This window comes from Ursus arctos, unplaced genomic scaffold, assembly GCF_023065955.2.
Source record: "Ursus arctos isolate Adak ecotype North America unplaced genomic scaffold, UrsArc2.0 scaffold_4, whole genome shotgun sequence".
Lineage (NCBI taxonomy): Eukaryota > Metazoa > Chordata > Mammalia > Carnivora > Ursidae > Ursus > Ursus arctos.
Genome location: NW_026623056.1, coordinates 91,547,306 through 91,568,910, shown reverse-complemented (window position 1 = coordinate 91,568,910; position 21,605 = coordinate 91,547,306). Strand labels below are relative to the sequence as shown.

Below are 21,605 nucleotides of genomic sequence, written 5' to 3'. Positions count from 1 at the left end.
CCCAGGCCAGCCCCCGCCCCCTGCTTCTGGGGGTTCCCCGCTGTCCCCCACGGTTGATGCTTGCAAATCCTCTTGCAGCTCGACACAGACAAAATACAAGGGATCTTCATTAGATTGCAGTGGCCGTGGAAGGAGAGCCAGCTGACAGGAGACGACTGTCCCCAGCCCGGCAGTCACGCTCGAGAACGTGGTTACTGCAGCTCAGATGGGCCAGGCCGGGACTCTGGCAGCGCCCAGCCGGCTGCCCACTGCTCAGCCGTGGAGGAGCCGGAGGACGGGGCACTTCGGGAACCCCAGATCCGAGTGCACACGTGGGGTGCGGGGAGGGATGGAGAACTCACCAAACGGGGCCCAGCTGCAGTCCGTCTCGTTGTCTGCTGGCTGGCGGAGGGGCGTGCCACTGGCTTTCCGGCTCCAGCTACTGAACCCGACCTGGCCCTCGTGCAGGGTAGCGCAGTACCTGTGCAGCTCGCCCTAGGACATCCGCAGGTGTCAGAGGCCAGAGACGTGCACTCAGGGAGGCCCTGCGGGCTCGCAGCCGAAAGCCTGCCCAGGACAACCACGTTCCAGCAGAGTGAGGCCCCCTGGAGGTGGTCTGTCTGCAAGACCCACTGAGTCCCTGCAGGGAGTGAGGCTCTTGGGGCCCTCCGCCACGCCCAGCCCTGAACACACACACAGCCAGCACAGGCCCACGTGGGGCCCCAGAGACGACCGCTCTCAGCAGCCATACGGCTGGATGCTACCTGCTGCCATCCCGGCACCGTGGCCCGTAGCGGAGGAACGGACGCTTTGCACTGGGTATATATAACCAAACGCTGCCCAGCAAAGCACAAGAGCAAGCCACAGGTCTGCACGACGATGCGGACAAGTGTCACACAAAGGAAGCCTGACACGGGCAGTGCAAATGGCAGGACTTCAATTATGACCCTAGAGGACAGGCACCGGACCCTCGGTGGCACTCGTGGGGCTTTGGTTACCCGAATGAGGGTAACGATGGGGGGCAGGGCACACGGAGCCTGGAGCTGGAGCTGGACAGGGGCCGGACCCGAGCCTAGGTGATGATTTCCCAGGCGAGCTTGTAAATGTTTGCCAGGCTAGACCCCTGAGATCTGTGGATGTTACTGTGTACAAGTCATACGTCAAGAAAACAACAAAACGGCTGGGGCAGGACGCCACCAGCCCACCGAGCTGTCCACGGAGCCCGCAGGCAGGCCAGGGGCAAGGGCACTCGGGTGGAAGGGAAGCGTAAGGCTCGGGAGCTCTCTGGCTGACAGGTGTGGGGGCCCGAGCAAGCTGTTTCCCCCTGCCTCTGTGTGCCCGCCCCCAGACGGGGCCACCCCTCCTCACCCACAGAGTACTTGCTGGGATTGGTGATGCTGAACGCCACGTGTCGGCACGTGCTTGGGACAGGGCGACCCGTGAGAAAAGGCGACTGTTGCAGTGGAGCTCGGAGGTGCCAGGAACGGCTAGAGGAGCGGTCACAGGGCACGTGTGCAGGGCACAGGATGTTCTTTATGAAGATGAACCCCACTTCCAGAAAAGGGCCACACGATGGCCCGGGCCCATCGTGTTATGGGGGAACCTCCATGCATCTGACAGTCCCCTCCCCCGGGGCTCCCTGCCACCTGCTGTGTGTTTTCTGGGTTTTTTACTCCAAGTGGCTCAGAGGAAGCAATCCTCCAGATGAGGGCAGAAAGGAGGCATCCTCAAGGTCAGCGAGGTGGCCCTTAGCAGGAGCAGAGCCCTAAAGGGGAATTCTTTACTGGGCTGCCACCTGAGAGAGGCAGGAGGCTGGGGGGTACCAGGAAAGCATTCCCCCCAGGTCAGGACACGGGGCAGCAGGCAAGGAGCTCCACCTCGGTGCACCAGGCAGGGAGCAGCCGGAGTCCTGCCCACCACCTTCCTTTGCCGGCACCCGTTTCTTCAGAAGGGAGTCACCAAAAAGGATCACCTCCACGCGGCTGCCCTTGCCAGGGCTGTGGTCAACCTGGGCGGGACACCTCCTGGTTTTGCATGGACACACGCCACTGAGACCTGGCATGGCACACGGGACGCGGTCACTCTGTGGTCTTGTGGGTTTGCCGTCATCACTGGCCATTCTGCTAGAATTCCAAACATTGCTCTAAAAACTAGCCAAGGGCTCCGCTTTACAAACTCAGTTAAGTGTTTGCTAAGTAACTTTCCTGTCGTCCTCCTTGGATTACTCAGAGCCCCCTCTGCCCCTGCCTGCGCTCCGGGCTCGCCCAGCTGCATGCGGCAGGAACTCCGGAGGGAGGCTGGGGAGGCTGAGCCCCTCCTTCCCGCAGCAGGCAGTCTCACATTTCCCCATTCCCGAGTCTATACTCGGCTCCCCCTCTTTGCCTGCAGAAGTTAGCCTCTCCCTGGGCCACAGGCTGCACCTCACTGTCCTCCCGGTTCACCTGCCATGAAGAAAGCTGCAGGCAGGCTGTGGGGGGACCGTCTGCTGAGAGGGAGCCCATGCGCAGGGCCTTACACGGAAGCAAGGGGGGGGTGTAGACCCCTGCTCCAAACACGGTTTCCACATCCTCTCCCATCAGGTCAGATTCCCAGGGAGCAGCCGTTGTGAGAAACAGAAAAGATTTGGGAAGGATCCCTTCTTGTTTCAGAAACAAGCAGAAAAGCACTTCTGTTTTGGTTTGTCCCAAACACCCCGGGGACCAAGCTGCTGACTTCCCGCCTCCATGAACCATGTGGGGACCGCTCCCCCGCTGGCCTCTCGGAGGACCCAGGGCGCGGTGACTGGCAGCCGTGGACAGGGGGTCCCCCACTCACAGCCCGCCCCCGCACACTGGAAGCGCCATCTCCACCCCTCTGCCGCTGCACGAAAGCGAGGAAGGACTTCATGCTGTCTGCCACAAAGGGCCCCGGGACGCTTGCATCACCGCACCCTGCTTTCCAACAACACTGCTGCACTGTCATACTTCAGTGAGTTTTACTCCCCAACTTGGTGTTTGAGGGGAAATTAAGGATTAGTGAGACCAAGATGAACCTATCAGAAAAATGCTCAGCGGGTGAACGGGCTCGTTCCACGGCGTGATGGCGTTGGGGGACTAGCCCTTCACTTTCACAAAAGCAGTCGCCTTTGCCAATGTTCACAGAGTGTGTCAACAGATACCATGAACCAAGCCACACACGACAGCAGGCGGTCACTAAAAGCTGAGCGATCAGAAGACTACATGGCGTGGAGCGCGCCCGGTACACGATCCTCGAGGCCGTCTAGCACCGTCCGTGTGACCCACGGTGTGACAGCAACAACAAAATACACAGCAAATGCCACGGGCCTGGAAAGTGTGGGCGGGGGTGGGGGAGGACAGTGTCTGCAGGATGGGAGGACACAGTGAGCAGCCAGAGCCCCAAGCAATGCGGGTGTGGGGGGACGGGCGGGCAGGGGTGGGGTGGGGGCGTTTGCACTTGTCCCCCCGCAGATCCCGCTCCAGCCCTGGCCCCTCCCCGCTGCCCTCACCCCAGCAGTGCGCAGTGAAAGGGAACCACAGGGGATCTGCGGGGAGCACGGCCGTCCAAGGCGACACTGTCCTACACGCACACGTGTCCACACAGCCGCAGGCACACATCCTACCACGGAGGCCCACACGGGAAGGCTGTTGTTTAAGCTCGCAACTTGAGCAACGTCACAGAGTAACTACTTGACCAGAACCCCACCCGCGGGCACCCGGACCCGGGAATTCCAGTCCCCAGAACTGGGAGCCTGCGGGTTGCTGTCAGAACAGCCAGGTGCCTGAGACAGCGCTGCGGCAGGACGGGACAGTCGGGCCGCACCCACGGCAGAACCCACGTGTGGTCAGGTGCTCCGAGGGAACATGGGTGCCACGGGACAGCGGCGCACACACACCCCCACTGACACACGTGTACAGAGAGAGAGGGGCGCCTTCTGCTCACGGCTTATTTTTCAAAACTGGAATCCTATGCAGACTTAGGTACACCTGAACTCTTCTTTCAAAACAGCCCTTTCTGAAATCTATTGTCAACTGGTGTGGCTCTAATTCTTTTTTTTTAATTGTTTGCTTATTTATTTACTTACTGGTTTACTGATTTATTTTTTTAAGTTCATTTTTCTTAGGAATCTCTACGCCCAACGTGGGGCTCGAACTCACGACCCTGAGCTCAAGAGCCACACACTCTTCTGATTGAGCCAGCCAGGCGCCCCTCTAATTCTTCTAAGTGGTTGCACATGTCAGAATATGGACTGGCCATAAGTTACGCAGACTTCCACCTGCTGATTAGGGTCACCTAATATGCAGGGCTTTTTTTCCTCCCTTTTTCCTTTTTTTTTTTTTTTTTTTTTAATTGCAAACAGTGCTACAATGCAGGCACTTACGCGCACTCTCCCAAGTGTGGACCCTTTCATTTTCATGGGCCGGAGTTCCAGGGCTGAGGGGTGCGTGTTCTTCTATTTCGGGAGGTGTTCACGGAATGCCCCCAGAGGGCCGCACCCCTGCACTCCCATCGGTGGCGCCTGGCTGCCTTCCCACCCTTGCTGCCCTCGCACCCGTGACCCGGGCCAGCGTGCTGTCAGGTGTTCAGACGGTGGGTGTAAGGCGACCTAGTGCTACTTTCGCTGGCCTTGGTGACCACTCGCAAGCTAGCACACGGCTCATCCAGGTTGGCGAGATTCTGGCCCCTTGTCTCCACCCTCTCCGGCCGTCCTCCTTCCGGTTTGCCAACTTCACACGCCTAAGACGGACATCATTTTGTTCTTGGAATTTTACTTATTTATTACACTTCAACCTTTAATCCATCCATCTATTTTTATAAGACAGGGATTCAATTTTATTCTTCTAGTCGAATAGCCAGCTGTGCTCCCACCGTTCGCTCAAAAAGCTACACTTTCCCACCGTCTCTGTCCACCATGCCGCATTTTCTATTCTCTTCCACAGACCTCTCAGTCTGTTCTCATGCAATACCATGAAAATTTGATTACAGTGGCTTAAAAATGCTATCCTTTCCACACTTTCCTTGGTCATTAACTCTTGGACATTTTTCCACATACATTCTTGGATGACTTTGTTCATTGAAAAAGGCACTGCTGAGACATTCGCCTGGAGCGGCCTTCCGTTGCTGCATCCATCCCGGGGCACTGGCCTTTCCAGAGAGCATCCCTCCCACCCAGGGCCGGCGTGTGCACCGCCAGCTTTCCCAGCTGCTGTCCATCTGTCACTGAGCTGTGTGTGTGCAGAGAGGGCTGGGCACTCACACTCAGACCAGCTGGGGCTGCCGTTCCCGGGCGGGGGGGGGCACAGGTGGCTGGGACGGCAGCTGGGAGGGAGGAGGGCTGCGCCTGCACCCCCACCGGCTCCCGGCCCGGGGCCATCACTGGCACCTTGGCTTTCTTTTTGTTACACTGAAATGACATATGTCGTGTCAGTCTGCAAATGTCATTAAAGAATGTGAGCCATTTTATAAATCACAACCACTGGGATCAATTCCAGCTAAGCAAATATGGTTTCATTTTGTTGTGCTTATAACGCAGTAGGAAATACAGACTACAGATAATTCAAACTATTCCTTGGGTCCCCAGAACCATGCCTAGCTCCAGTTCTATAAAGACGATGTGCTAAAGCACGCGACAGCCTTGGAAGGCGTTGTGACGTTAAGTTGGTGTGTGCGGTGGGACACCCTTATCTATCTCAGGAGATTCCGCGCAGGGCCCATCCAGGTCCACGCACAGCTAAGGTGCTAAGTCTGAAATTCTGTGTGCGGAAGAAAAGCTGGCTGTGGGGCTGTGGACGTACTCGGGTCCTCAACGCCCTGCAGGCCCCGTGGCACTGGGGCTGAGAGCAGGACCCCGCAGCGTTCACTGGAGCTGGCGCTGCCCTGCATGAGGGGACAGGGCGCCTGAGTCCCCAGGCCGCCGTGAGGACTCCGCTAAATGATGAACAGACGCACCGTGTCAGGCCACGGGCTTCAGCAAGCGCTAGGACTGACAGAATGCTTCCAGAAGAGCCGGCGGGACCCTGCTTCCTCGTGACACCGCTCATCAGGAGGCCCCAAGCTCCCAGCAGGGAAGTTGGGAGGATGCCCCACGACAATGCCACATCCCTTCCTGGCTACACGAGGCCTGTTGCGGTATCACATCAGATCCAAGCTTCCTGTCCTGCCGCAAAGATCCTGCCATGGCCAGCCCGCCTTCCCCACACTGCCTGCGTCCCAGCAAGCCTCTGCCACCAGCCTGCGGCTTCAGGGTGAGGGCCTGTCCTCCATCTGCCACTCCAGGCGTCCACCTCCCCCCTCCAAGCTCCATCCTGAGAGCCCAGCAGGCTCCCAGCCACTCCTGCTCTGCCAGCCCCACGGTGCTCACGGGACTCTCCGACAGTCTCCTCCGCTTTATCACTTGCCCTTTCTTGAGCTGTGTGTTCGTTTCCCTAACAAGGAAGACGGAGAGTGAGTGGTAGCATTCAAATGCAGTGGCCGGTCCTTGGGCGATTTTGGAGTCCTGCTTGGGTGCATTAAAGCCCACTCTCTCTTGTTCCCTCCTTTGAAAACCACATTTTTAAAGGTCTGCAAACACTTCCATGGCCATTAAAACTTGGTGTATCAAAACCTCGAGAAATCTGCAAGCACCGTGAAAGGAGGGCATGGAAGGTTCCTGCTTCCTGGAGGTCAAGCGGGAATTACAGGATCCTTTGCACAGATGGATGCTCTTTAACGTCCACTGGGCGTTACAGGAGAACGGGGAACACAAAACTGTCCGCAGAAGCCACAGCCTTGCTCGGCATTGCCTCTCCCGTTGGCCTGAAGACCACACGGTGGGAATGGAGAAAGCGTGTCTGCAAGGTCAGAATTACAGTCTGGGATCCGGATCCGTGTCCCTGCCCACGACTAGCGAGGGAGGGGGCAATCGAGCTGTAAATAAGCAATCTTTGGCACTGGACAATTTCCTTGTTCCTTCTACAATCAAGAGTCAAAAGCCTGTCGAAACTTTATAGGCAAAATGATGACATTCCTACGAGGGTAAGAAAATGATCCTGCTTCTTCCCCAGTTAGAACTGGCTATTATGTAGGTTTGTCTACCTTAATCTTCTTTCCTCAAAGTGTAGTTAAATGACGGCTGAGCAACTTCTTGCAAACCCGTCACTCACACAGAAGCTTGGGTTCTAAGGACAAGAGAGCCACCCTCACAGCCAGACTTAGAGCACAACGACAGCAGAGGCGCTCTGGGGAACAATTTACGATGGGATATATTGGGAGGAGAAATTCACAGGATAAATATTTAATTAAGCTTTAGGATTCTGCAACTGTCAATTAATATAACTGAAAGTTTATCACCTCTAAAATGATACACCCTAAAAGCATTTCAAAAATTTTCATTTCAGAAAAGAGACACTAATAATCAAAGCACGACAGCCTGCTTCTAAACCATCTGTTTTCTCCATTTATCTCACCGCCCTCCCCCCACCCCTCCCCACCCCTCCCCCACTCCCACACTGGTTCCTAAAGTAACTACCAGTTCCCTACAGAAATTACAGGCAGGATATGAGATGGGGTGCTTTTCATGATCTCTTACCTTAACTATGCTGATAGGCTTTCGGGACAAGTGGAAACTTGCATACAGCAAAAATGTCAAAATAAAAATGAAGGCTCTGTACCTAAAACACAAAACAGAGGTAGGGAATGACACAAAATAATAGAAGATGCATTAAGAATACATTATGTTTCCCTTGCCTCTGGAGTCGTATCTAGAAAATGTTGCCAGGGCCGATGTCAGAGAAGTTATTGCCTGTGTTCTCTTCCAGGATTTTTATGGTGTCAGGTCTCACATTTAGGTCTTTCATCCACTTTGAGTTTATTTTTGTGTGTGGTGTAAGAAACTGGTCCAGTTTCAGTCGTCTGCGTGTGGCTGCCCAGTTTTCCCAACACCACTTGTTGAAGAGACTGTCTTTTTCCTGTTGCGTATTCTTGCCTCCTCTGTTGGAAATGAGTGGACCATAGAGTTGTGGGTCCATTTCTGGGTTCTCTATTCTGTTCCATGGATGTGTGTGTCTGTTTTTGTGCCGGTACCGTACTGTTCTGATGACTACAGCTTTGTAGTGAATCTTGAAATCTTGGATTGAGACGTCTCCAGTTTTGTTTTTCTTTCTCAAGAAACTGTTTGTTCCAGTTCTGTGAAAAACGTTGTTGGTATTTTGAGAGGGATTGCACTGAATCTATAGATTGCTTTGGGTACTATGGACATTTTAACAATATTTGTTCTTCCAATCCATGAGCATGGACTGCCTTTCCGTGTCTTTGTGTCCTCTTCAGTTTCTTTCCTCAGTGTCTATAGTTTTCAGAGTGTAGCTCTTTCACCTCTTTGCCTAAGTTTATTCCTAGACACTTTATTGTTTTTGGTACAATTGTAAATGGGATTGTTTTCTTAATTTCACTTTCTGCTGCTTTATTAGTGTACAGAAATGCAACAGATTTCTGTCTGTTAATTTTGTATCTGCGACTTTACTGAATTGACGTATCAGTTCTGGCAGTTTTTTGGTGGAGTCTTCTCAGGTTTTCTATATACAGTATCATGTCATCTGCAACAAGTGAGAGCTTTACTTCTTCCTTACCAATCTGGATGCCTCTTATTTCTTTTTCTTGTCTGACTGCTGAGGCTGGGACTCCCAGCACTAGGTAGGGTAAGTGGCGAGAGTGGACATCCTTGTCTTGTTCCTGACCTTAAGAGGAAAAGCTCTCAGTTTGTCCCCACTGAGTACAATGTTCGCTGTGGGGTTTTCATATATGGCCTTTATTATGTTGAGGCATGTTCCTCTAGACCCACTTTGCTGAGGGTTTGTATCATGAATGGGTGTGGTACTTTGTCAGATGCTTTTTCTGCATCCACTGAAATGTTCCTATGGTGTTTATCCTTTCTCTTGTCGATGCGATGCAGCACACTGATCGTCTGAATACTGGGCCACCCCTGCATCCCAGGACTAAATCCCACTTGATTGTGATACATGATTTTTCTGGTATACTGTTGGCTTTGGTTTGCTAATATTTTGTTGAGGACTTTTGCGTCTATATTCATGAGAGATATTGGTCGGAAGAGATGAAAATCCTTGAAGAGAACACAGGCAGTACTTTCTCTGACATTGGCCGTGGCAACATCCTTCTAGATCTGTCTCCTGAGGCAAGGGAAATAGGAACAAAAATAAACTATTGGGACTTCATCAAGATAAAAAGCTCTGGCAGAGCCCAGAAAACAATTAATAAAACTAAAAGGCAACCTACAGAATAGGAGAAGATATATGCAAATGCCATACCCGATAAAGGATTAGTATCCAAAATATATGAAGAGCTTATACAATCAACACCAAACAACAAGCAATCCAATTTAAAAATGGGCAGAAGACACAAACAGGTATTTCTTGAAAGAGGACACACGGATGGCCAACTGACATGTGAAAAGATGCTCAACATCACTCAGCTTCGGGGAAATACAGATCAGAACCACACTGAGATCCCAGCTCACACCCGTCAGCATGGCTAAAATCAACAACACAGGAAACAACAGATGTTGGTGAGGATATGGGAAAAAAGGAGCCCTCGGGCACTGTTGGTGGGAATGCAAACTGGTGCAGCCACTCTGGAAAACAGGACGGAGGGTCCTCAGAAAGTTAAAAATAAAACTACCCTACATCCAGTATTGGCACTACTGGGTATTCACCCAAAAAATACAAAAACACAAATTCAAAGGGATACATGCACCCCTACAATTATAGCAGCGTTATCTACAGTAGCCAAGATATGGAAGCAGCCCGAGTGTCCACAGCCAGATGAACGGATAAAGAAGATGTGGTGTGTACACACACACACACACACACACACACACACACACACACACGGAATATTACTCAGCCCTAAAAAAGAATGACATCTTGCCATTGGCAATGACATGGATGGATCTAGAGAGTATTACGCCAAGTGAAATAAGTCAGAGACAAATACCGTATGATCTCACTCATATGTGGAATATAAGAAACAAAACAATAGAGCAAAGGGGAAAAAAAGAGAGAGAGACAAACCAAGAAACAGACTCGTAACACACTGATGGTCACCAGAGGGACAGGGGGCAGGGGACGGGGGAACTTGGTGATGGGGATTAAGGAGGAGTGCAGGCACTTATCACGATCAAAACAAACAATACGTTACAACTATTTTAAATTGTCTTATGCTGTATATTACTCACTCAATCTTATGTCAATTATTAATCCTATTTGCAACATCACCATAATACTATACTTAAAAATTTTGCCACTTTTGCTTTGTGCAAATTGAAACTATTTAAATGTTCATTAAAAAATAACTACAATCAAAGAGAAATTTGGGAGACAGAAGATGAACGCAGAGTTCACAGAGTAGATGGAAACCATTAACTGGTTTGTAGCAGAATTAACTGCATATTTCTTAGAAGCCTGTAACCCGGGCATTTAAGAACACATCTATTTTTTACTTTTAGCTTCTGTGCAACTTTTTAGAAGGGCACACAGAAGGCAGGAATATAAATACCTCACTGACCTCCATGAGAAAGTCAGTGACGCGGACATGCTGTGAACAAGGCTGATGACGTAAGAAAGCCTGGCCTGAGGCCCTGCTGCTCTTCCTGGTTTATGCAGTCCAAGAGCAAGACTGAAATGAATCACAGACCAGAGAAAACAAGATACTTGGGCAAGAAGAGAAAAGTTCATTCCAGCCCCAAAGTTTGAACCAGTCTCTAGAGAAGTACTTCTTGGGGAAGAAAACAGGTCAATGGGAAGAGTATTTGGCAGGAGAGGAGAGCAGGGGCCCCACCAGGAAGGCAAGGCCGGCCTCTCCTTTCAGGAGGCACGGCCCCTAACCCTGAAGAACCAGCCTGTTTGGCCTGCAAAGGCCCGTGACTTTGGGACAGAGTGCCCGCCCGAGTGGACAGTCAGCTACCGCAGAGGTACGGGTGGCAGAAGGGCACGAGCAGGGCTCCCGCTCTGCAGGGACCCTGAGCTGACCCCACCTGGGCACAGGTTCCTTCTGCAATCTCCACAAGGAGCATGAACAGTGTTCTGGGACTGAGTCAGTCCCAGCACCTCCCATATCAGAGTCTCAGAGAAGAGTCTGGAGCCCTCGAGGATGCTCCATGATACCGGTTCATGGCTGCACGTCAACCAGGAGAAGGTGAATTTCATCGTCCCCCAGCTAAGGATTTTGAGAGAGTGGCTCTACTTCAATGGGCCTTGGGTTCATGCTCTCTAGTCTCTACCCAGACATTAATAGAATATTGTACGTATAAATATTTGATCCTTGTTAAACACATTAACGTATTTATTAAATAGAATAAACAAACCCAGAAATAAAGAGCTCCTCTGTGTGTCCAGATCATGTCTGAAGAGCCCCAGGGGCCCCGATACACCCTGCATTCCTAGATGGTAAAGTCTGTCTAAGGTTATCAGGACATAGCGGCCAACCTGGGCCTGCGGCCTCCACCTCTGGGCCATCCTCCTTCCCTGGGCCTCCACGCTCATTCCCTGGGCTGCTGCTTCCCTCCCTAACGGGCAGCTCTACAGGTCGTTCTCACCAGCGCAGGGCCTAGTGGGATGAAGGAGGTTCCCCTGACTGCCCCTCGCTGGGGGACGCCCCGTGAGCACAGGGGCCACAGAGGGAGCAGTACATGGTTCCAGACGGAACTGAACTTCCCGTGATGAATCAGCCTCTTTGGGGAGGGTAACGGCCTACAGGTTGGCAGGGCCTCTGGGAGAAGCTGTTCCGCAGTCGGGGCAAAGGGTGAACCTACATAGCAAACTGGAATTTTGCTGGAGACAGAATCCACGTCTCTTAAACAGGAAAACCCTATCTGCTATTCAGCTGGCATCGGGGCCCACTCTAGTTCCCCTATTTCTAAATCTGTCCTTTCTCCCTTCATTTCCTCATCTTGCTTATACAGGATTTGGGGAGGAGAAGAGCAAGCAGCCCAGGCTGACTGTTCCCTTCCAGAAGGTCTGACCACAGCACCGTGTCAATACACCTGTCCTGGAGAGTGAGCAGACATTTTACCTCCACGGGATTACCGGGATTACGGGACCAAAATCCTACACAACCTTCCTGATTGCTTTTCCCACTTCTTAATTCATTCTATCCTCATTTTCTGCTTTCCCTTATCCTTTGTGAAGCAGGATTGTGTATGATATTTGTTTTCTATTATCCATTTTGCCCTGGGTTGAATCCTACGTCCCCAAAATTCAAGTCCGTCCAAAAACCTCAGAATGTGACCTTACTTGGAAATTGAGTCCTACGGAGGTAATTAGTTAAGATGAGGCCACACTGAACCCATGCATGACCTCATATCGCATGAGATCCTAAATCCAATGACTGATGTCCTTATAAAGGCAGGGAAGATGCAGGGACAGACAGGGAAGACGGCCACGTGACTGCAGAGGCCGAGCTGAGATAAGGAAGGCCAAGGACTGCCAGCCACCCCCAGAAGCTGGAAGAGGCAGAGGGATCCTTCCTCGGATCCTTCCCCGGAGCCTTCGGAGCCCCGCAGCCCCGCCGACACCTGGGTCTCTGACTTCCAGCCTCTCTTGCGTGCGGGGCTGTTACGGCAGCCTCAGGACACAGATGCAATCCGATACTTGTACTTCTGTTCGGTGTTCCATTAAGGCGTGGGAATATTAAACACGTACAATTACAAGCGGGCTCCCGAACCCTTTCACCCCCCGTGCCGCTAACTGTGTGGTGTTGTCTAGCGTGGCCTTGTTCGCATCCAGCAGCACCACAAAAACAGCATCGGGGCTAAAGCGACGTGTCTGGCAAAGCGAAAGCGCATCTCGGCAATGACAGCACAGGACAGGTGTGCACCCGCAGGGCCTCCTCAGACGTGTTCTTGAACACGGCATGTGCTCCCAGATGACTGGCAGCCTGCTTCAGCCTGGGAGAGGCAGAGCACGGTCTCTGTTTCCTCGCTGGAGCGTTATGAATCGGAGTCCCAGCAAACGAGGAGAAACAAATGCCTTGGAGGAGAGTAATGAGCAGCAGGATCTGAGATAGAAATTAGTCCGCAGATGTCCTTAATTTGGGAACGAGGAAACCACACACAGCTACCACGCGAGTCCTTTCCGGAGCATCCGAAAGCAGAGACAGGATGTCGGTGATGTTGGCACTGACCGCCCGGCGAAAGGGCCCTCTGCCGCCGTCCACCGCTCAGGGGAGCGACATGTCTTCCCTCCGTGGAATTAACAGGGAGTCTGTGGGGCCATACTCGGAGCCGACACGGCTCTCCTGTCCCTCCGGTCTCCCCCCAGTGTGTCGTTCTGACCGTCACGAACAGGGCGGCGGCTCTACTTACAGCTGCAGGCACCGGGGGCAGGGCGTCCTGTCTCCCACCTGTGCACACACTCACGGCAGTGCGCACGCGCTCGTTCTTATTTTACTCCACGGGCTAATCCATCGCTAGTGTCATTCACTTTAAATCTCAAGTCCCTCCAGACTCAGCCAGCGAGAGCCCCGTCATGTTTACTTTCTGGTCCGAACTAGTCCCGCTCATCTTACTTTGCCTGCTGCCCTGGTCCTGGCATCGGCCCAGGGTCCAAGGATGCCTGCTCCCTCCGTGGGAGACGGCACCACGGTGCTCACGGCCACGGAGCGCTGCTGTTCCCACGGCCTCTCCGCAGGCAGGGGTAGGGTGCGTGACTCACACGCAACATACACAACACACACATATACACAGCAAGCACACCACGCACACCAAACACACGCGCAGACCCATATGTATCTATGCTCCGCCTTTGTCTCCAGCTCTTCCTGATAACATTATTTCCAAGCCAACAGCACCCGATCCCTTCGGCCCTCCGGCACCCACATCCGCAGCTCGCTCACCAGCAGCGTGGAGTTATCTCCCTTCTGCGGTGTTCCTGACAAAAAAGCGTTAACTGAATCTAATCATGAGGAAATACTAACTAGACACCCAAAACAAGGGATAGTCTACAAAATAAATGGCTTGTGTTCTTCAAAAATGTCAAGGTCACGAAGGACAGAGGAAGGCCAAGAGACAGTTTCAGATTAAAGGAGACTAAACCCACAGGACAACTGAACACAACACGTCATTCTGGATGGGGTCCTGGACCAGGAGACACTGGACAAGACATCACGGGACATCTGACATAACTTCTGGATATGGAGCGTGGATTAGATCATGGTATTATTATATCACGTTCAACTTCTCGATTCTGACTTTCGTGCAGTTATAGGAGAACGTCTTATAGGAAATACACACCAACCTATGTAGAAATAAAGGGGCATAATGCCTACAACTGACTCTCAAATGATTCAGAAAAAAAGGTGTGTGTGTGTAGATGTCTATAAACACACACACACACACACACACACACACACACACACACACACACAGGGTGGAGGGCAGGATGTGAAGATGTGCCTGCCAGCTGAGCCCCGGCCCCTAGCTAGACTCGCCGCATTCAACAGTCCCTCTCCCCTAGGTTTACTCTTCTCAAGAGTCGACATCCCAGGAGAGAGACCCGTAGCTGACCAGGGTCCTAGCCTGCCTCCTGGGGACGCGGGATAAGGAGAAACGTCATGGGAACAGAGCCTCCGGGGTCTCCGTCGGCTGCCATAATGAACCCCAAAGTCCTGAGACTTACCCATCTACTGAAATAGGGAAACTAAAGGAACCCCATAAAAAAACTATTTTCTCTTTTTCCTGCTTCTAGTTTTGCTAGGACCCACATCCCCGCCTTACACATCTGTTACAGAACAGATAACATCTATCCTCCTTGTAAATGTCAAGGAGTTAATGATTTCTTTGGAGTCTTCCAGCACAACAGATAACATCTAACGAGTGACTGGACAGAGTCGTCATGAACTTTTCCAAGACCACGACTCACCAAGACCCCTGGCTCCAGGGCATAAGTGACTTACGGAGGACAAATAAACCCTCATCTCTGTTCCCGGATCAATGAGGAGACATGGGCGCCAACCACCGTCAATAAAAACCCCAGGCCCCAGGCAAATACGAGACTCACGCTTCTTTCCTTTCTGAGTCTCCCAAATGCTGTCTGTATCCACACTCTCTCTGTATCTTTAATAAACTCTGTTCTTACTTCCTCTCGGTTCGTGTCTGATTGCTATCCTGCGTGGAGCCAACGGCCTTCTTGGCTGGTCCTGCGGGGCCCTCCTCTGGGTCCCAGGACCCAGCCAGCCTGCATCAGTCCCACAACTGCACACAAGGGAGGGAAGTCAGGTCCCCAAAGGAAATCGAGGTGTTGTTAGCAAGGGCAATGCCCGGTGGGAGAAAAACACAGCCTTTGAAGGAACGTTAGAGTCAACTCTCTCCCTTTTTAGCAAAGGAAGCTGGGATCTAGGAAGTAAAGGTCAAAGAGCAAGTCTGAGGCAGACGACACTCTGTATCTTTGCTACCCAGAGTGTGGTTATGGACTCAGGGCAGCGCATCTCCTGGGAAACGCGGACTCTCAGGCCCCACCCCAGACCTCCTGAGTAAGCACGTGCATTTTAACAAGTTGGGGGGGAGCAGGTGTATACTAAAGCCTGAGAAGCCCAGCTCCACCAGCGCCTCAATCTAAGAAAAGAAGGAAGAAAGAAAGGAAGAAAGAAAGAATTTGTGACATACAGGAGTTCCATGGAGTTCTGTGATGTTCTTACAATTTTCTTCTGTGGTTTTGAAAATTGTATCAAAATAAAGTTACAAAACAGACAAGGAAACTGAAGGTAAGCACCCACTAGATGAAAGGTAAGTGTCTAAAGCCTGTGGCCAGGTTACTGGTAGACATGAAATGAAATGACAAAGGCTCTGGAAGGGAGGCAGAGGTCTGCGGTCAGCCCTGAGGCCCTGTGGGTGCCCACCAACCAGCAGGGGCCTGAGAAGCAGAAAAGGGTGTGACGGCCACAAGCGGCTGTGGTGAAAGAGATGAAGGGGTCCAGAATACGCCATTATGGCATAGAAAGTATTCTGAGTGGAAGGCATGTGACTTCCTGAAATTTCTCATCTGCCTAAAAGCACAGCCACCTAGAATTCAAGTGTCATAAACCCCGCCCCCGGAGTAACCAGGGGAGATGTCTCCCATCTAGTCCCATTGGGGTCCATTTAACCTGTCCAAAAAGTCATTTGTTTTTCCATACATGCCCTTCTCCTCCTTCTCTTCCCTTATTAAGATGGCATATAAGCCCTTTGAGTCACATTTTCCTGAGACCTCCCCTACACAGCACATCTGTCTTTTGTAGTTTAATTTGCATGCCCTCAAGCCAAGAGCCTAAGAGGATAGAGGAAAACTTATTCCTTCCCAGTAGAGATCAATAGGGAAGAGAAACTTTTGAAAGGGTGGGCTAGAGGACGGCGAGGCTGGCTCTAGACTCTGCCTTTGCCCCCTTCTTTGTCTAAGGGGTGTGGGATTCCTGAACCCACTGTAAGAAGGGCTGTCACAGCATGCGAGGTGAGGTTGCTCGCAGAACAGGAAGCGGTGTTCTGCTCTACATCTAACTTGTTTAGATTTCATTTTCTCTCAGCCGAGTTCTGCCCCCGGTAAGCCATTCACTGGGCTCAGAGTTCACACTTATTTCCCCCACAGCCATTTTATAATCCTGCCGGTAGCCCGTGGTCGTTTTTCTGTGGACACCGTGATTATTACAGAAACTACAGAAGACTATGAAGGAGTCTGAACAGTAGCTGTCACTGTCAGAACCAAAGACGGAGGACACCTTAGCAACATTCCTGGTCACAGTTTGCACCACCGATAAGCCACTCAACAGTCACACGGGGAGGCCAGGCACCCACGAGCATTTTATAATGACGCCGGCTATGCGAGGGCCCGCGCCTCCACGCAGCACCAGGCCAGAGCACTGATGTGCCAGCACTCACCACTGATCCCGGGAGAATGAGATGATGAGGCGAATGCCGGGGGGGAGTGGAGCCATTTACGCCCACTGACCACGGAGTTCTGGTCACAAGAGAGGATGCTTCATGCATAGGTTATGAACCCCGGCTCCAAGTATTTCTCTCCGGTCCCTGCAGCTCCCGTGGACTGGCAGGTGCGTCGAGGTGTCCTGCTGGGTCTCGCTTGCCCTCTTCCTTCGGGCAGAGGCTCGGCTCTCTACAAGGAGAATGAGGAGTGGAAAAGTCAGGGGTCCCAACAGGCACTGTGGGAGTCCCCTGGCCGAAGTAACATCCGGTGTGGGCGTCAGCCAGCCCAGAGCAAAGCTGGACTGCCAGCTCGACAGGGAGCTCCCCCCACCGTGAGAGCTACCAGCTGGAGGTAGAGCGTCTGCCCTCGGGGACAGCTTGTGTGAAGATCGCAGACAGGAATTCCACGTGGTGTTCTGATGGTGAACAGAGAGACCCAGAGTCCCTCTCCATCCGGGAGACACCTACAGAACCTCCCATTCACTCTGAACCACAGCACCCTGCGGAACTGATATTAATACTCACGGGAAACCAGTGTGTGCCCAATGGTTCCACCATGTGCTCAATCACCGGAGCATGCCAGGGAACAGGACACGCTCGACTCCACCCCTGGGGACCAGGCTACGTCCCAGCCACACCAACAGAGAGGCACACAGGCCTGGGGAAGATGGCGGGTCATCAAGCCAATCATTTCACTGCGGCCTTCCAACTGAACTGAAACGCATCCGATGCTGTGGGAGGAACCTGACTGTGTATCTGCCCCATCTCCGTGGTCCCCTCCGAGGTCAAGCAAAATGACCCCATTCTGAAGTCAGGGCCGAAGGCAGAGCAAGATGGAAAGGAATGGGCAGGGAGGCCTGAGAGCTGACGGTGACGCCCAGCGCGCCAGGCAGGCCTGGTCTCCTGTCCCACAGCCAACCTCACGATGTGTTATTTTTCAGTCTGTCCTCGATGCTTAGCAACAAGGAATCTTTTGGACCAACGCATCAGATGACACGGGACCCGGGGCCTGCAGGGGCATGGCTTGCTCTGTCTTAGCACTCACTGAAAATTCACCAGTTACATGATTTTTTATTAAAAAAATCTACTTTTGAGTAAACATTCATCTCCATTTAAAGCTGCTGAAATTTATTTAATGTCTTCAAAGAACTTCTTTGGGGTTACAGACAAGCAAGCAAATAGCTCTGCTGGAAGGCTCCAGCTAAACTCCTAAGAGCCTGGGCACCCCCCCCCCACCCCCATTCCAGCCCTCGCCCCTCCACACATGCCCCTCCACACATCGCACCTCCTTCAAGGATCTCCCTGCAGGCATTTAGCAAAATCATTCAGAATCCTTGCTGTGTTTTCATCCCAGGACCCCTGCCCCCGCCCCTGCATCTCTCTCAGGGAGGCAGTGGAGAGGCTGTGTGTCTGCTCCAGCCAGACTACACCTTCGCCAGCCGGCCCACTGCCCACCCCACGCCTATCTGCCGCCCCTGACCTTGGGCTGGGTAATCCCACCTTCCCGGCTAAAAACTGGGAATGATGGCACCTACATGTTAGGGTTCTGATGGAGAAGAAAGCAGATCATCCATGGAAAGCGCTTAGCACTGGGCTTGGTGCGCAGAAGACGCTCGCTAAAAAGCAGCTAGTGTGACTGCAAATCCAGGAGAGGGAGCCAGGCCTGCAGGGGGCCGCCCCATCCCCCCATCCTCGGGACTTAGGTGCAAACTTGGCACAGAGCAAGTGCTGCAGAGATGTGTTAAACCGATCTCCGCAAATGCTTCAAAGCTGTTTTTGCTCAAAATCTAAAGAATATTTTACTAAAATTCCGCTTAAAGTCAGTGGGCTCCTGTTTGGGCCTCAATCTACTTTGAGAAACAATTTTGTGACGATGACTTCAGAGTAAAGGATGTAAGTTTTACAGTGCCTGAAAATGGATGGACGGAGTCTACCTTCTTCCCCTGTCCAAACACTGCTTCTCTAGGTGTGGCTCGGCTAGTCTATTGTCATCTGCATCAATCAATCAGTAAACCTCAATTCTGGTAAAACCTGTAATTAAAAAAAAAAAAAAAAAAAAAACAACCCAAAAACAAACTAGAAGGCTCTGGAAATCAGCAGGGAAGAAAATCTCAACTTCTTTTTAAAACAATTGCAGGGTCTTCCCCTGTGAATTGGGTGAAAGCAAGTGCTAGAATTCTCATAGAAGTGCAGTTAAGCTGCACAAAGGTAGTGATTTTACATGTGGGATGTGAAGAGCTCAATTTAATGAGGCTCCAGGGCCCGGGCAGTGGCCCCTGAGAAGCACGGATTGCAGGGAGAGCCCGTGGAGCCCTGTGAGGCCCGCTGTGAGGCAAGGCACTCCCTTCCGATGAGGACAGGCAGCTTGCCCAGCAGGCTGGACATCAAGCAAATTCAGGTCCAGAAGCTCTCAGCTCCGTCCTCCCTCTCTTCCTCCTCTGGAGAGCACAGGGGAACGAGGTGGGGCCCTTGCCTGACACCCTGTGTTGGGCACACAGCCCAATTACATACAACGAAGACATACTTTTTCCCCTAGTCACTCTTTATAGGTGCTCCTGGAGCTCACCACTCCCAGAGAGAAGTCACAATACCCAGTGTCATTCTGCCATCAGACAGGGATTCAGCTCCCCCTCCCCAGCAGCTCAGTCAAAATCTGCAACAGGTACATTTTACACCCATCTTCTGAAAGAGCCCAAGCCAGGCACTAGAAGAGGAATGACCCGAGGCAAACACGCATTCCCGAGCCGCGCTCTCTGGCCGTGCTCGGGTGACCTGGCCACCCGGAGCGGTCCACAGGCTCCTACGACAAGAATAAGACTGAAAAGAAAGTCATGGCACGAGTAACTCTGAAAGGGCCTTCCCAGAACGGAGCCCTGCTTTAAATCATCTCAGCAGCCCCGTGTGGAGTTTAAATCACCTACTTAAAGCCAGAGTTTTTAAAGTGGATCTTATTTTAAGACAAAGATGGGTGGGAGATGCATGTCCCCCCAAAAAAATTTTTTTCTTTTTTCTGGAAAGAGAGAGAGAGAAGAGAAGGAGGGGAGGGAGAATGAATACAACCTCATTTCCAGAGAAAATACTTCCTACGGTTTGCACTTTAAAGACTGTATTCCATATTAAACATTACTGACAGTGACCACTATCTTTTTCCTGTGGTTTCAACACAAAAAGGACAGTGCACCACTGTTGTCTCCCCTCCCTCCCCCAACACAATGAACGTCCAAGGTGATGCACAAAATAGACCCTGTAGATGGGGTCCAAGGCTACATGGTGAGACGCTGAAGGTCTGGAGTCTTGACCTACAAGAAGACCAAGGAAGGACCCTGAGAGAATACCTAACACAGTTACCAACTCAAAACAACTTCCCACAATTTCTGGTCCCAGGCAGGGGGCACCTTCCCGGCAGCCAGCTGCCAGCTGCCAGCTCCCAGCCCCAGGAGAGGGAAGGAGAGGCAGGCTCCGGAATTCCACCTTTAGAAATGCAAACCTGGGGGCTGGCTTTCCAGAGTCCTCCGTTCAAATGCAAATCCGGACGGGCCCGAGGGGTCACCCAGTCACCAGGAGCGGCCGCGTGGCTGCTAGGGCGGGGAGCGCCGGAAGGTGGGGGAAAGAGGGAAAAAGAGGCCGCTGGTTGGAGGTCGGCAGGTGGGGGGACTTTCCAGCGCTTTCCTACCGATCCACAAGGACGCTGTCACTCGTGTTGGCCGGGAGGCTCACGAGCTCCGGGAACCAGCTGCTCAACAGACAAACAGCCCAGAGGCCCAGAGCGCCAGCGCCCCAAGCCTCCCGAACGGCTTTCAGCGCCGACTCCTCCCCGGCGGCCGGTCCCCGGGGGAGGCGGGCTCGGCGGCACGCCCACGTCCTCGGCGCGCGGCGGCCAGTGCGCGGGGCTCCTCCCGCGGGTCCCCGGACCCCCGCTGTCACCGCGGCCGCGGCAGGGTGGGGAGGGGCGCCCGCAGGAACGCTCAGCTCGTCCCTGATTCCACTCGTCCAGAATCCCCGCGCCGCTGGGGTCCCTCCGGAGGCAAGGCAGGAGTCGAGACGCCCCGGCCCAGGCCAAGGCCAAGCACAAAGGCCGGCGGGGCGGGGGACGGCCGGAGCGCAGGGACCCGCCCCGCCGCGGCAGGTGCTGCGCGGCCGCAAAGCCCGAGGCCGGCGGCCCGGCGAGTGCAGGCAGTGCGGAGCGTCCCCGCGTCGCTCTCCCCGCCCTGTCCCTGTCTCCGTCCCCGCGCCTCACCTGGCCGCGGCCCGAGCCGGCCGCCGCGGGCGCTTCCTGCTCGCGACTTCCTGGGGCGGCGCGCGGAGGCCCCGCCGGCCCCGCTGCCCCTTTCACTTTCCTGCGGCCCGCGGGGCGCCGGGGCCCGGGCGGCGGCGGCGGGCGGCTCGGCCCTCCCCCTCCGGCTCATTCCCCCTTCTGCGATCCTCGCCGTCCTCCCCCGATCCTCCCCCGGCCCCTGGGCGCGCCCAGGATCCCAAACAGCCCCGGGGGCGCCCCCACGCGAGTGGCGCCCGGCTGCTGGGGCCCCCAGGCCGCCCCCCGCCCCAGCTCGGCATTTTGGCGGCCGGCTTGTGTCATTGCACCTGCCGGCTGGCTCGGCGGGTGCTTACTGGCTCGTTCTCCACTGGCCAACAGGGAGCTCCCCCTGCGCCCTTAGTCCTCAAGGTGGGTCTTACCAACACGCAGCGAAGCGAC

The 21,605-nt window shown here is 53.3% G+C and overlaps 1 protein-coding gene across 4 annotated transcripts in view; it reads right to left on the bottom strand.

The window, feature by feature from the left end:
• Positions 1-21,605, bottom strand: part of SLC37A1 (solute carrier family 37 member 1) — a 75,859-nt gene that overhangs the window by 38,689 nt on the left and 15,565 nt on the right. Inside the window, exons 1-4 of one of the 4 annotated variants that reach the window (XM_048215156.2) lie at positions 21,150-21,231; positions 16,871-17,102; positions 7,544-7,625; positions 342-474 (exon numbers count right to left, since the gene is read on the bottom strand). In XM_048215156.2, the coding sequence (XP_048071113.1) occupies positions 342-474; positions 7,544-7,625; positions 16,871-16,926 (271 nt within the window). In that variant the 5' untranslated portion in view covers positions 16,927-17,102; positions 21,150-21,231. Of the gene's footprint in view, positions 1-341; positions 475-7,543; positions 7,626-16,870; positions 17,103-20,399; positions 20,774-21,149; positions 21,232-21,605 lie in introns of those variants that run through there. The other 3 variants (XM_026498725.4, XM_057306699.1, XM_057306700.1) reach the window with 3 other exon arrangements.